General features: G+C 45.3%; 1 protein-coding gene across 9 annotated transcripts in view; it reads left to right on the top strand.

The window, feature by feature from the left end:
* The window catches only part of AGAP1 (ArfGAP with GTPase domain, ankyrin repeat and PH domain 1), a 561,115-nt gene that overhangs the window by 375,809 nt on the left and 169,198 nt on the right, over nucleotides 1–16,108 (top strand). For all 9 annotated transcript variants that reach the window (XM_024990256.2, XM_024990257.2, XM_024990258.2 and 6 more), the window contains one exon: nucleotides 7,502–7,670. In XM_024990256.2, coding sequence (XP_024846024.1) covers nucleotides 7,502–7,670 — 169 coding nt within the window. The remainder of the gene's footprint in view (nucleotides 1–7,501; nucleotides 7,671–16,108) is intronic.

Genomic DNA, 16,108 nt, shown 5'->3' on the forward strand with positions numbered 1-16,108 from the left:
AGCTCTAGCTTCTGAGGAACCTCCATACTGTTTTCCATACTGCTGCAGCAATTTATATTCCCACCAACAGTGTAGGAGGGCTGAGGGAGGAGCACTTTAATAGCCATTTCAGACTGTGGGTCTTCTTGGGTACTGCACCAAAACTCTACATGTGACAGTTTCTTAAAGATTAGGAATTCAATGAAGTTTACTTTCCTTGCTGATTTAAAATCCAATGACCTGTCTTGCACTTTGAATGAATTTGTATCCATGCATGTGACATTCAGCTTCAATCGTTTCAGAAAGCTTGTTTAACTGAGGTATGCGATTTCCAAATGGTGACACTTTTCATTGAGTTGTTGTTCAGTGTCCGACTCTTTACAACCCCAGGAACACCAGGCTTCCCTGTCCTTCACTATCTCCCAGAGTTTGTGCAAACTCATGTCTACTGAATTGGTGATGCCATCCAACCATCTCATCCTCTGTCACCACCTTCTCCTCCTTCCCTCAATCTTTCCCAGCATCAGGGTCTTTTCCAGTGAATTGGCTCTTCGCATCAGGTGGCCAAAGGATTGGAGTTGCAGCTTCAGCGTCAGTCCTTCCAACGAATATTCAGGATTGACTGGTTTGATCTCTTTGTGGTCCAAGGGCCTCTCAAGAGTCTTTTCCAGCAGTGCCGCAGTTCGAAAGCATCAATTCTTCAGCACTCAGCCTTCTTTATGGTCCAACTCTCACATCCATCCGTACATGACTACTGGAAAAACTATAGCTTTGACTATGCAGACCTTTGTCAGCAAAGTGATGTCTCTGCCTTTTAATACACTGTCTAGGTTTGTTCCAGCTTTTCTTCCAAGGAGCAAGCATCTTTTAAATCGACCACTGTTTCCATTTCTCCCCATCTACTTGCCTTGAAGTGATGGGACTGGATGCCATGAACTTAGTTTTTTGAGTATTGAGTTTTAAGCCAGCTTTTTCACTCTCTTTCACTTTCTTAAAGGGCTCTTTAGTTCCTCTTCACTTTCTGCCATGAGGGTGGTGTCATCTGCATATCTGAGATTCTTGATCTTTCTTCCAGGCAATCTTGATTCCAGCTTGTGATACATCCACCCTGGCACCTCTCATGATGTAATCTGCATATAAGTCAAATAAGCAGGTGACAATATGCAGCCTTGACGTACTCCTTTCCCAATTTTGAACCAGTCTGTTGTTTCATGTCCTGTTCTAACTGTTGCTTCTTGACCTGCATACAGGTTTCTCAGGAGGAAGGTCAGGTGGTCTGGTATTTCCATCTCTTTAATAATTTTTCACAGTTTCTTGTGATTCACACAGTCAGAGGCTTTAATGTAGCCAACGAATCAAAAGTAAATGTTTTTCTGGAGCTCTCTTGCTTTTTCGATGATCCAATGAATGTTGGCAATTTGGTCTCTAGTCCCTCTGCCTTTTCTAAATCAGGGTCTTTTAATACCCCTCAAATCACATTCATTAATATCACCACCAGTCTTGTCAGAAAAAAGTCTCTTGGTATTTAGAAGTTATCAATCTCTTGGTGAGAGTTACAAGTTTTCAAACTTCACATCATCACTGCTACTGTTGCTGCTAAGTCACTTCAGTCGTGTCCGACTCTGTGTGACCCCATAGATGGCAGCCCAACAGGCTCCCCCGTCCCTGGGATTCTCCAGGCAAGAACACTGGAGTGGGTTGCCATTTCCTTCTCCAGTGCATGAAAGTGAGAGTGAAGTTGCTCAGTCATGTCCGACTCCTAGCGACCCCATGGACTGCAGCCCACCAGGCTCCTCCATCCATGGGATTTTCCAGGCAATAGTACTGGAGTGGGGTGCCATTGCCTTCTCCTCACATCATCACTAGAAAGCTCAAATTCTACCACTGGCCACAAACACTGTCAGCTGCTTTCCTTGCAGTACTTACTTTGTTCATTTTCAAGAAAATATCTGCCAAGCACCCAAGACTGAATCACCGCAGTTAGTGTCTGACATAGTCCTTCTTTCAAGTAGAAGTGTTGCCCCCGCAAACAAGTGACAAATTCAGCTTGTGAATGAAACACTTCGGGAAGAGCTTTCCTGCTTTCAAAGTGCAGCAGAAACCCTGAAGTATACTTGCCCTGGCATCACCCGAGAAATTTAAAGGCTCAGAGGTTACCATTGTTTTTAATTGGTAGGTTTTAGTTTATTAAGAACATCCTGGAGTGAAGCTGTTTTTTGTTTGCATTTTGAGAGCGTAGGAATCAGTAAAATAAAGACAATGTGCGGCACAACCTGGTTACCACGGTCTCGCTCCACGCTGAGACACCATCAGGGTTTATCACTCACACCGCTTCTGTACCATCAAAGCAAATTTCAACACAGGGAAAAAGCAAGCGATGTCTTGGGGTTGTTTTGAAAATAGTGTTGAACCTGTGAATCCCCTGATAGGATGTTGAAGACCACACTTTGAGGATTGCTGAATTTAGATTATGCAAAGAGAAAATGCTTGATTAGATTAGCCATGACACAAAGACCAAAGCAAAGCATTAGTCTGTCCTAACAGTTATCTCACTTAGACAAAATATTAGAGAGTAATAGAAAAGTGTAAATTTCTCAACATTTTATGTACAGTTAGGAACCAGAACTTATTGAGAAAACCTAATTGGAATACAGATTCCTATAATTCTTTCCATCATGTAATTACAGAAATGAATAGTGTTAATCCCTTTAAAAAGTACATGTGAAATCGGAGTGGTGCTGATTGCATTTCAGAGCCGTGTGCTTTATTCTGATGATCTAACTCTGAGGTGCCAATCACATCATGGATGCATTTGGGTTTCGCTCTAAGATCTTGTTAAACTGCTTTCTGGTACCCTATGAATACATGAAGCAAACCATCTTTCACCAGACAGCCAAACGTAACAAAGGGATGGGAAGCAGTGAGAATCGATATAGTAAGAGTATTTTTAGGGACTATTGATGGATTGCTGTATTTTGAGCTTAACTTCAAGGGCCAAATGCCCCCAAGCTGACTAAGATGAACTCACCATTTACTGAGAACTGTAGGGCGTCAGGCACACAGAGGGCTCTGGGATGGCCACGACAACACCCACACAGTGTTCCCTTGGCTGTCTGGGGAGAGCTCCTGGATGGGTTTTTTAGGAGCCTTGTGCAGTATTTTGATAGGGACTTGATGCCAGTCTCCTGGCTGGAACTCGGTGCTTCTTCAGTGATGACCTTCCAGTCTTGGTAAGTCGTAACTGTGAGATTTTAGGACAGAACCGTTACCACAGCACATTCATTAATGCTCCAATCAGGAGGGATCTGGTACACCCACCAAGGTGCCCAGGGCTCCGGGCTGTCTCCAGAGGTGGCCCGAGGAAGGTGGGAGCCACGTGGAGCCGTGCTGCCGTCAGCAAGCTGGAAGCTGCGGGTCCCTGACACGCTCTCAGTTGCTAGCAGGTTCCCTCACTGTACCTCATTTGCATCTGGGACATCAATTAGCATGTTTGTTGAGGCTAATTGAATGAAACTCAATCATAGCTCTTAATTGCTTGACTATGTGAAAAGAAATCACATTAATGCAGCTAATTAAGTGTACGGCAATAGATGCAACATAATTAGGAGGAAAATGTAAAAAACAAGGGATGGCAAAGGTGCGGGAGCCGGGTGGCAGGGGGGCGCCAGGCGCGGTTACCAAGCTCCAGCCACCCGGTCCGGGACGGTCCCTCCGCTCCGGCGCCTGCTTGCAAAAAATAATCCAGGCGACGAGCACGGACAACTTGAGAAGAAAAATGCAAATAGGTTTGCAATTACTACTTTTTCAAGCTGTTGAGGGGCAGGAGATGGCACCTCTGGGGGGCCAGGCTCTTGAGTGGGCCCCAGGGACTTGTTAAGTGCTGTTTAAAAGTACTTGGCTTTGAATTACCCTCATGCCTTGTTAAAGGGTTTTTTCCCCTTTTATCCTCGATCAGCATTTTTCTACCAGGAACACGGGGAAGGGATGTATCTGGAACATTTGCATATCAAAATCAAGCTCGCCGGCTTTATTTCGCCCTGCGAGGTCCCTACTTTGGACCACTGGGCCCCACGTCCCACTTCTAAAGAGGCGACGTTATTTAGAGGTTGTAGCTTCAATTCCTCAAGTCCCAAGCTGGGGCCCAAGATGAAAAGGGTAATTCTTGCAAAACCAGAAAACTCCCGTGTTGTTTCTCTTGGGAGAAGCTAGAAGCCAGTGATTCAGGTATCCACCTGTTTCTGAAAACACCAAGCTGAAAGACTTGTGTGGACTAGGAAATGCATCTTGTAAAGGTTTTAGCAATGTTAGAGGCTTGAAATTTAGGAATTGCCAAACTTACCCTCTGAATTTCTTAAGAACTAATTCTTCTGTGCTTTGAAGCACCTAACTCAAGCAGGAAAAACAGATCCCTCAGCCTGTGCTGAGCCAAAGATAAATGGGTCCCTTTGCTGCATTCAGATCTGGAGAGCTGGCACTTGGTACATTTCTATAATAAATTTAAATAAAATATCCTGGTTATTGTATGTTAAAACATGCCTATTAAAAAGGAGGCCATGCTGAGGCTTAGTCACTCTCTGATTAGGCTCATTTCAGAGCCCATAAGCCATAAATGCTCAATTACACTCCTGTTATTGTATTTTAATTTGTTAAGAATTGGCATTAAAGAAGAAAGTTATAGCAAGTTGATATTTTTAAAGGAGTAACTATGCAAGAAGGAATTCATTATTTACAAGTCCTAACTTTGGTTTTGAAACTTGAGGTTTGCCCCTTTTCAGTAGATATCAATGGAAGTAAGTGAAAACTGCTTGATAACAACCTTTTTTCACAATGACCTTGACCCTTGGTCCTGTGCTGACTGAAGGTCACTTTCCATGTTTTTTGTTCGCTGGCCTCTTTATAAGCTGCGTCCCGAGACCTCGGTGTTTCCTCCCATCTGCCTTATCCTTCAGCCTAATCTAAGGATAACGACTTTCTTTCTATCCTTAGTCCTCATCCTTTTGAAATCACAATTTTTTTCATAGTAAATAATATTTGTGGTGGGAGTTGGGGGGCGCAGTTTCTAGCAGTTTCTAAGCATCTTAACTTTCAAGTGGAATCTTTTAGTTTGTTCCCAGTTGGACACAGAACCTCCCTTCCCGAAACCTGTGATAACTCTCCTTCCAACATGCCCATGGCCAACCCCGGCAGATGTCCCCCCCAAGAGATGGGAGATGACATGCCCGGCTGGTCCAGCCCCGGGTGCATCAGTGCCTATGCCCCCGGCTTCCCCCACTGACGGCGTACGAGCTGGTGCAGCCGCTTCCATCTGGATGGTTTATCATCGCTGAGGAAGGCCCAGCCTCGCCCCTCCCTGGAGGAACTGGTCTGAGTTCACCCCCACTGTGGTGCACCCCCTGATCCTTCCTCTATCTGTCTGCAGGCCCATGTTCCTCCTAAGCCTAGCCGTGGCTTTTTGAGCTTCTGTTATGTGCTAAGAATTGTCCGTCTGAAGTCTGTCCTTGGGCGGTCGCCTGTGACCCCGTTGCATCTTCTTTTGCTGGGCTGGTGCTCGGCGAACCTTCTGGGGTTCTGTATTCTCCATCACAGGCTCCCCTCATGTGATGGAGTTTCTCTTCCAGCACTTCCTCCTCCTCTGTTGAGAATTCTCCCAGCTCCTTTCCTGAGTCTGGAGTGGCCCCCACGTGGCCACGACTCTCAGCTGCTTAGGTTCCAGGGGGAGGTGTGATGCTCAGCCGGTTTCCCCCCCTGCATATGGCCGAGAGAGGACGGCTCTGTCTGTCCCGACAACTCAATTTGGGTTCTTGCCACGGGTTGGAATCTTGGACTTTGGATTCCTTCTTGGGCCATAATTTCTATCAGAAAACTTCCTGCTTCTGGATAGACCAGTCCCTGCTTCTCAGCTGCTTCACCTCCTGAAATATTGACCTTGTCTTGCAATTAAAAGAAGCCAGCAGGGTCCTTCTCTTGGCTTCCCTGGTACCTTGCGTCTCCTCTCGCGTGTCCGTCACACACCTTGACCGACTTTCCTGGCCCCTCTGACTGTGCAGTCTGCTGCTAGACCATCGCCTCCTTCTCTCCCTGCATCTACTGACCCTGCTGACGGGTAGCTATGAGGAAACGGCTCGATGCTCCTGTCTCCCTGGGCCCCTTGCAGCCCACACACTGGCTCCTTTGGTAGTTCTTCTAAAATTAGATTGATTTAAACTCGATTGCTTATACGAAATACACATATATTGGTTTTTCTTTGATGTCGTAAAATGAATCCCCCCAGGATTCTGCCAGGCTTCCCAGGCTGCACTAGTGGTAAAGAACCTGCCTGCCAATGCGGGAGACGTAAGAGACATGGGTTCAATCGCTGGGTCAGGAAGATCCCTTGGAAGAGGAAGTGGCAACCCCACTCCAGCAGTCTTGCCTAGAGAATCCCATGGACAAAGCAGCCTGGTGGGCTACAGTCCTGGGGTCAAAAAGAGTCTGACACAACTGAAGCGACTTAGCAAACACGCACGAAGGATTCTGCCAAGGAAGGAATCTGTTTATTTCCTTCCCTGGTTCGTCTTAAAACACTTGAAATATTATTTACCCAACAGTGATTTACATAGACTGCATCGTTTCTCAGTGTGCGACGTTGGTTTAATGATATGTCTGCAGAGACAAGGGGGCTTATTGCCCATAAAAACGCATGAAAAGATCAATAACTCCTAATGCGCCAAGAGACCCCTCACCCTGGCTCTCAGTTGCCGTCTCATCTCTGCCCATCCATCAGCTGACTCATAAGTATTTTTTTCCTCCACGTGGAATTGGATGACAGCCCACTGTGTACCTAGACTTCTCCTTAGTTCCATGATAACTGCTAGTCGTTCACCTCCAAAACACAGACAGCAGCAAGACACTGTTTCTGAGTACAGCGAATCCCTTGAAGAAACCTCACACTGAGTATAAATAATGTGCTTTCTACTTGAACATCCAGCTCTTGTCCATCCATCAGGGACCTCTATGTTTTTTCAGCACCCTACTACTGACCCCTCAGACATCTTCCTGAACAAAACGCTTGGCCTCTGAGTTAGAGTGTTTACCTGAGTTCCCAGCAGACAACTTAGCTAGACATTCAACGGTATCGCCATCAGAGACAAAAAGGTTATTACAAAATAGTTCCTACTCCATGGAGTTTTCCTGCAACTCACAGAAGAGCCCAGGTTCCTCATGTGCCATCTGATAAGTATCAGCTCACAGAGTAGGATTTCATGTCCGTATTTATTTCCTTTATCCTCCCGCATAGAAGCATCTACTGCGTCTCCTTGTCTCCAGCGCCTGGGCTAGTTCAGGACACAGAGGCAGAGCTGATTTCAGTATAATGATGACGCCATCAGGACAAGACAGATCAAAGCCTCCTTATTTTTTAAAGCACTCACCGCCATGGAAGGGTCATAGGATGATGCCTCATGATGTCTCATAGAACCTCTTGTCCTAGATTGTAGAAGGTCTCCCTTTTAATCTCTCTTGGGTGTTTTAACGTTTTGAACAGGATTACATGCAGAATGTTCACGGTAAAGAGATTGATCTTCTGAGAACCACTGTGAAAGTCCCAGGGAAGAGGCCCCCCCGAGCCACGTCGGCCTGCGCGCCCATCTCCAGCCCGAAAACCAATGGCCTGTCCAAGGACATGAGCAGCTTGCACATTTCACCGAATTCAGGTAAGCTCACAGCGACCTGCCGAAGAGATCCAGCCCAGCTCTAGCGATGGGTGGCCCTGATGTGGGAGACAGCGCTGAGCTTCTCGGGTTAAGGGGAGGCTTTGCCCGTTGGACTGTAGGCTAAGGGACACCCTCTCACATCTTCCACGGGTGCTTGTTTGCCCTACAGCTTGGGCCCCAGCACTGTCTACAAGCAAACTGTGGCACTTTGAGTCACAGCTGCATGGACCGCTGGGCTTTTCCAGGGCTGGTGGCTGAAAGTTGCATCTTACACGTGATGGAGGATTTAAGGGCCCTCGGAAAAACATCAATTCACTGTTAAAGTGTCAAGGATTAGTCCTAACTAATTTGTCATAAATGTGCATAGAAAAATGGAAACACCAATTTGGAGCAAGATTTAAAGCAAACCATTGGACCTGCACAAAATCTCAGACTCTCTCGGTTTTGTATTGTAACTGTTATGTCTTCTTCGACACAGCTTTTGGTCTTCTGCATTCTCTTTTAAAGGAGGATTTGTCTTTCATTCAGCATCAGAGAAAATCAGTGTTTCTCAAAATAGAGGTGCTGAGAAATTCCTAGCCTCGGTGTACAACGCAAGCCCTCCAGGGTATTGTGGTTCATTGTTGTATAAGAGTCTTGGCAAACCATGCTGTGGCTTTTGCCTTCCATGATTTCTTATCAGAGGAAAGGTAGTGAGGACTTAAAGTCTTCCCACCAACAAACTCAGACTCCTCCAACAAATGGAATCCCTTAACAGATTTCAGTTATTTCCTTTTTTGTCTCCAGCTTGCGTCTGATTTTCTCAAAATAGATTTCTGTGCTGTAGTCGTTCCTAGCATGTGTCCCTGCCTCTTAAACACGCTGCCTTTTTTTCCTTTCTGAAATGCTAAATGCTTTTAAAGAGGAATGATGCTGACCCCATCGTTCCACGGTGTGAATGACATTGTTGGCCAAAGGAGGCTAATAAAAAGGAGATAGAATTTGGGGTCTGCCAGCCTGTGCCCTACTGCCGGGTACTGCACGGTGTTGGGTAGGTAACTGACCACACTTCCCATGAGGCTGGTCCGGCCTGGCCTGCCTCCATCACACAGGTGTGATGGCAGGTACTGTGGAAACCCATAAACACAACACAAACGTCAGCTGTTGTTACTAATCTAAGTAAAACTCGGCTTTCTCATAACAGAGACATTAGTTCATTCCAGGAAGCAGATAAGGTTACCTTATGGGGTCTCATGGCCTACTGACCTTCCTTCCAAGAGATACGTGAATTTTCCCTTTCAGGATGGTGTGCTAACTCTATAGGAAGAGAGAAAATTGCCCAAGGAAAAAAATTTTTTCTATAGTGAATAAAAAGCTGATGTCTTCATTTTAAACTATTTTTTTTTTGTTCAAAAAGTACTTATTGAGTATCTATTCCATGCCAGGGATTGTGTGTTGTGTTGATCCCAAGTTCCCGACCTCCAGAACTTCCATGCAAGGCAGTCCACCCTTAATGGAAAGTCACCAACTTTCCATTTCCCCTTCTAACCAACCGTCATGCCACATCTCTCCATTTATTTAATCAAATCAACAAGCACATATGAAGTTTCTAATGTGTGCTGGTCACTGTCCTGCACTCCGGGGGAACAGAAATATGAGATGTTATCCCTGCCCTCCGGAATCTCAGCCTCTGGGTAGTGGGAGAGATGAGTAGATGAATCAGTGCATTGGCGCATAGTCAGGGCAGGTAAGCGGGTGTGAAGGCCCAAGGCCATGTGCTTGGCTCCACCCCAGGAGGTGGGACAAGGCTTCCGGGGGATGCCGTGTGGGTGGGAAGAAAGGGTGGGAATTTGCCAGAAAGTAGGATGAGGAAAGAGTCCTGACAATTTGAAGCCATGTGGGCTATGTAAGATTTGGGGTTTGGACGTCATCTTGAGATTTGTGCTCTTTGGAGCTTAACCGCCACTTACTGTCCTAAGGAAAATACCGTGTTTGTTAACAAATAGAAAACACACCAATGCCATATAAACCTTATCACGTTCCCAGATGATGTTATGTCGTGGGCCTCAGCCAAGGGATTGAGTTTGCAATGTCCAGTTGCCTTCTCTTTAAGAGTCTTGCTGTTGGGTGAATGGGAGGCTTTGGGGCACAAACAAAATCCTTTTTCCACGGTCACACCCTCGGTTTATTACAAGCAGGTAATCAACCTACACCACGTGCATTGCCATTCAGGGAGCCCGGTAGATTTTTCTTCCTCCTTGGATCACAGGTAGGGGCGCAAACAGTGCAAGTTCAGGGCATGAAGCAGGGCACCCAAAGCCGGTGCTCGGGGACAACCCAGAGGGAGAGGGTGGGGAGGCGGGTAGGAGGGGGATTCAGGATGGGGGGACACATATATAGCTGTGGTCGACTCATGTTGATGTACGGCAAAAACCGTCACAGTATTATAATCATCCTCCAATTTAAATAAATTAATTAAAAAAAAAACAAGTAGGGACTCGGAAGTAGGAATATGACGTCCGCCGGAGCACAGCACCACTTAGGGGGAGGAAAGCTGCTCGTGGTCACAGGGCTCAGGGCTGTGGTGCCCTCAGCCAAGCCCTGGACGGTGTCACCAACTGGTGTCCAGCAAGAGTGACTTCTATCCTGCTGTTCATACAACTGTCTCAGGAAGAATTCCAACCCAGCACACTTAATTCAGAGTAAATCATTGCTGCTTTTAAGTGATGGATTTTTTTCTTCAGCTGAAAAATGGGTATTAGTTATTTTAGAGCTACTTGACAAAGAACTTACCACAGTACTTAACCTCATCTTTCACTGTCAACTCATTAGAATTCTGCCACTTTGGTTTAGAACTCTGGATGAACCGCTGTTTCTTTTCAGCTTTTTGATTGCTTGTTTCACTTTCTACCTCCACGTTATAGAATCAGATCAATGTTGTGTGCCTTCCCTTCTATAACTTTTACATTCACGTAGATCTGACCTGATACACACTTATTCTGAAATCTTTGTGCATAACTTACTAATGTCTAAGAATAAAAGTCTGGAGTTGAAGTGACTCGGTAAACAGATACAAACATTTATAAGATTCTTGTTACACATTTCCAAATTCATTTCTAAAGAGGCTTTATAGAAAATAAACTTCTGTGTATAGAGTGAGTGCTCACTTCACTTTTAAACGTTTTTAGAATCTATACCAGTCTCCTAAGCAATAAAAGTATCTCATGCTTCGCTTGTTTGGATCCTTCAGTCCGTGCTGACGTTGAACGTCTCGTGTGTCTTTCGGTCACCTGTGTTTCTATGTTGTATTCTTTAGACGTATCCTTTGCCCGTTGCTGCCCTAGGCACTTGTCTTTTGCTTATTAACATGTAAGAACTCTTTGTATATTAAGGGTATTAGCACTTTGTAGTATATTTTGCAGCTACTTCCCCAGTTTACTGTTTGCTTTTTTGATTTTATGGTCTTATTTACATAGAGAGGTTCTCCTTCTTTGGTATATAATAAAATCATTAGACTTGTACTTCTATAGTTTCTATTTCAGGTATTTAGAAACCCTTTAATAATCCTGAAATAAGATCATAAATCATATATATTTATTTCAGAGTTTTATAATTTTACTGTTGGTCCTTTTCCCTTTTTTTATATTTAACCTCTAGTCTACCTCTTAATTTGTTTGAGTCTATTATATGTAATAGGAAATCTAGTTAAACTTTTTATTCAAATACATAACTAATTGTTCTTTCTGTCTTTGTTATTTCCTTTTCCTGTTGACTCTGTCTCCTTTCTTGTGCAACTAACTCATTTAATCAAATCAGTTATGTTTCTGGGCTTAAAAATGTATTATTCCATTGACCTGCTTTCTCCACATTGTGTGGGTTTCCTCCGCTGTCTTAGATTCATGGCTCGATTTATACCTGGTAGTATAACCTATAACAGTTTCTTATTACTCTTTGACTTTATAGTTTTTCTTGGTTATTGCCACCCATTTATTTTTTTTTCCCAATAAACTTCAGAATAACTTGAAACCTTCTCTTCCCCCTAAAAATAATCTCATTGTGACTATAATTGTCATGCTGTTAATCTATGAATTAGTAGTAGAGGAACTGACATCTTAGCTATATTGAGTTTCTTATTCTAACACACTTCTTTCCCATGTATTCAAACTTATTATATACCCCTCTGTATGTTAATTTATTCTATTACTGTTAGGATAGATCAGATTACTGTTAATCCATTCTATTTTTATAATTTTTGGTGAAATGTGAAAGTTATATTTTAGGGGGCGTGTCTATTATACCATCTAATTGGTAAGAAATAAGAAAGCTCTGAATTTTTGTATTTTTTATATCCAGCCATCTTAACTCTTTCTTAGTTGAAATAATTATCCAGATGTTTCTCTTGGTTGTCTAGTGTGCAGTCATGACGCATTCCGCGTTTCACGTCTGTGATGCCTGACTATGTCGATGCTGACTTTTAGATTGTCTCAACAGGTATAATGATTTGGGTTCTGTATTGCTCCACCTATTGTACCATTCCCTGACCATCATTACTGAATCAGTGCCTGCCCAGCCCTGATTAGTGCTCTGGAGTTCCAGGGGGTGAAAGAAGACCCTCCCTCCAAGGGCTGTACACTCCAGTGGGGGCTGGAGGAGTCAGACGATAAACACACAAATAAGACCATTGAAGCTGGTGGGTCTAAAAGGGGCAATGGGATAGAAAATCACTTGGGGGAAGGGTGAGTCTTACGCTATTCCTAGTATTGGGGAGTGGTTTGCCAGTATTGGAATGCTGACTACATCTCAGACATTAAAATGCTGGAAATCTGATGATATTAACATCACGTTTTGCCAGGGGGTTGGGAAGGAGGAGGAAAAACACATTGTCATACCTTCATACTGCGGACCCAGCCTGGGTCTCATTTTGGGACTTGAGAGTTAACCAGAGCAGAAGGGCTACAGTGAAGATGCTCCACTGAGAGGAAATCACAGCTACCATCAGGGCTTCCCAGGCAGCTCCGTGATGAAGGATCTGCCTGCCAAGCAGGACCCGGCTCCACTGTGAGGAAATCACAGCTCCGTCAGGGCTTCCCAGGCAGCTCTGTGATAAAGGATCTGCCTGCCAAGCAGGACCTGGCTCCACTGTGAGGAAATCACAGCTCCGTCAGGGCTTCCCAGGCAGCTCTGTGATAAAGGATCTGCCTGCCAAGCAGGAGACACAGGTTCGATTCCTGAGTCGGGAACGTGTACTGGAGAAGGAAATGGCAACCCACTTCAGTTATTCTTGCCTGGGAAATCCCATGGACAGGGGAGCCTGGCAGGCTGCAGTTGCAAAAGAGTCAGACACACCCGAGTGACTAAGCAACAACAATTACTACCATCAGAAAGATTTAAGAGGTTGGTTCTTGTATTCACAAAATGAAGCAAACAAAAGATTAGATGAAAAATCTGAGGAGAAATTAAGGGGGGAAATTGCAAAAATAAAAATTTCAGTAAATGGATTACAAACTATAAAGAACATAGCTAAAGATACTGCTGGTAATCAAAGATATAACAGAAGAAAGGATGCTGGAGATGACCAAGAAAATGCCAGTGTCTTCCCATTTGAAGAGTCAAGTATCACATTGGATAAGAGAGTAAGCTCTGTAAACATGGACACGTTCCCCAAAGCATCCAAGTGAAGGAAAGACTGAGGTTAACCTATCAAGGAAGAAAACTCTTAGAGACCTTGGCCTTCTCAAGAACAACACCTTGTATTTGTTACACGGACAAATCATTTTGAATTTAGAAGCTTATGTAGAGTCAAGCTATTATCAATCAAGTGTGAAGGCAGAAAGAAAACATTTTTGGATAACATACATGGATATAGGACATCTCCCTCTAAATGGGTTTTTGAAAAAATTACTTCAGCATCTACTCCAGCAAGAAGACGGAAAATCCAGAAGATGTTTGTTGATTCAGACCTGATTCAATTCCCCCCTCCCCATCACATCTTTCCCTTCCTCCAAGATCCGTTTCTCAGGATGCCCAGGGCAGCATCTGCCTTTTCCATTCTTTTTATTTGTGTTCAGTTTTAGCTGTGCTGGATCCTTGATGCTTTGTGTGGGCTTTTGCTAGTTGCAGCAAGCGAGGGTGACATTCCTTGCAGTGCTCAGGCTCTTCATGGCTGCAGCTTCTCTTGTTGTGGAGACAGGCTCTAGTCATGCGGGCTTCAGTAGTCGCAGCGTATGGGCTTGGTAGTTGCGACTGGTGGGCTCTAGAGCGCTGGCTCAGTAATTGTGGCTCAGCAGCTTAGCTGCTCCACAGCATGTGGGATTCTCCTGGACCAGGGATCAAACCCATGTCCCCTGCCTTGGCACATGGATTCGTATCCACCGCACCACCAGGGAAGTCCTACATTGCCATTCTAAGGGAACCCATCAGAAGTCACATTTTAGAGAATCTACCCAACTGTCATTTCAGGGATGCTTCCAGAGAAGGTGGAAGGACTTCCACTTCCCTGGTGGCTCAGATGGTAAAGCGTCTGCCTACAATGTGGGAGCCCAGGTTCGATCCCTGGGTCAGGAAGATCCTCTGGAGAAGGAAATGGCAACCCAGTACTCTTGCCTGGAAAATCCCATAAACGGAGGAGCCTGGTAGGCTACAGTCCATGGGGTTGCAAAAAGTCAGACGTGACTGAGCTACTAAACTTCCTAAAAAAAACTTTTCCAGATAAGGTGGTCAAATGTCCAGAAATACTTTCTGACATGAGTTTTAGGCCAGGTTGGTAGAACTGTATCCACATGTGACAGAATACAGAGTTATGTCATCTCTGACAGTTATTTCGACATTTCAGTAGAAAGCAAGAAAACATAAGGGCCCACAGTGGGGGCTCTGGAGTCACAGACACTAAACTGCATCCCACCTCCCCCATCTTAGGACCTCGTGCAGGTGTCTCTAAACGCCCAGCTCCCTCGTCTCGAAAACGGGAGAACAGTGCCTGCCTCCATCCCTGTAAGGGTAACACAAGCTCTGCTTTTCCAAAGCCTGACTTCAGCTCTGTGTCAGGAATCCATCATGATAGTCCGGCTCATCACCGGTGAAGAAAAGGAAGAGGGTTGAGAACTCAGGTCTTTGAATTAATTTTGCAGGTGCCATGAAGTGTTCATTTAGCCGTTGGGTAGACTTAGTGGCTTAGACTTACTAAGCCCATGCCCCCCCACCCCCCAGCTCCCCCCAGGATGGCAGCAGGAGATGCCCCTGGATCTCCAGGGGGCCCCCCGCTCTGCTGCTGTGTGTCCACCCTCTCTCTACTCCTGTGCTCTCCCCAGGTCCTGATTGCAACATTCAATCTTGAGATGACGGCTCTCTCGTGGTCCTCAAAGCGCGTCTTTTGTTGGGTATTTGTGGGTGTGTTTTCACCCTCACCACACTGATGCTGGGACCTCTGTGAAAGGGGGGAGACCTTTCCCCCCCACTTCTCCTCCACCTCCCCCCAGCACAGGCCCCCAGCAGTTTCGAAATAGGAAAGCCACCCCCAAGGGTCGAGCTGATTTTTTTTTCTGGTGGGGGGCGGCGAGGATCTCAACGTGTTTTGCGGATGAACCACCGTTGACATCGAAAGTCTCAACCATGCTGTTTTCCTCCACACTTCAGTAATCAGGACATCCAGCAAACCCATAAAAAACCAAACTAATAGCATGAATATTCAGTGACCTAGAATACTAATTATTGTCATGAATATTAATGTGATCGGACTTGCTTTTTCCTCTCCTCTTTCTCTCCCGTCCTCTTTCTCCCTCTCTCCCTCTCCTCTCTCTCTTTTTTTTTTTTCCACTTAGCCGGCTCTAAAGATGGGTCATAATGAGAGCATTTAAGAGGGAGCGCGCTCTCCGCCGTGACAGGGACTGGGGTAATAAGGAGAGCTTGATTAACGCGGAGCACTTGGGGGAGAGATGAGAGGCTTCACGTGGGCCTGATCGGGGGAGGCAATGAGACACCGGCGGCTCTGTTGCTGCTCCCGGAGATTAATGAGGCCTAAGAGTGCATTAGGAACAGTGACAAAGGTTTGATCTAATGGGCTCAGTCATTTTTCCTTTGAGTGACAGACGCACAGAAGTAATTGGCTGTGCAGAATGGCAGCTCATTGGCGGTACTTAAGGATACATTATCCCCGTTGTGTGGCCCGCAGAGGCTGTTTATCAAAACTGCTCACACTGCAGACGCCGAGTCGCTAAGCTGCTGCTACAGTGGTAATAGCTATTAAAAAAAAAAAAAATCACGCAACATCAAAACTGGATCCATGGTTGTCTCATAGAAACAAAAGTTTTTCTTTGTTTAGTTTCAGATGGTCTAGAAGACATGGTAATAACTCCAGAGCCTGTTCCGTGAGCCAGATGAGTGATCCCCTCCCGGTGGGTCACGTCTCAGGCTTGTTAGGGCTTCAGAGCCTGGCTTCTCACCCCGTCCCTGCCTTGGCCACC

Source organism: Bos taurus, chromosome 3 (assembly GCF_002263795.3).
Source record: "Bos taurus isolate L1 Dominette 01449 registration number 42190680 breed Hereford chromosome 3, ARS-UCD2.0, whole genome shotgun sequence".
Classification (NCBI taxonomy): Eukaryota; Metazoa; Chordata; class Mammalia; order Artiodactyla; family Bovidae; genus Bos; species Bos taurus.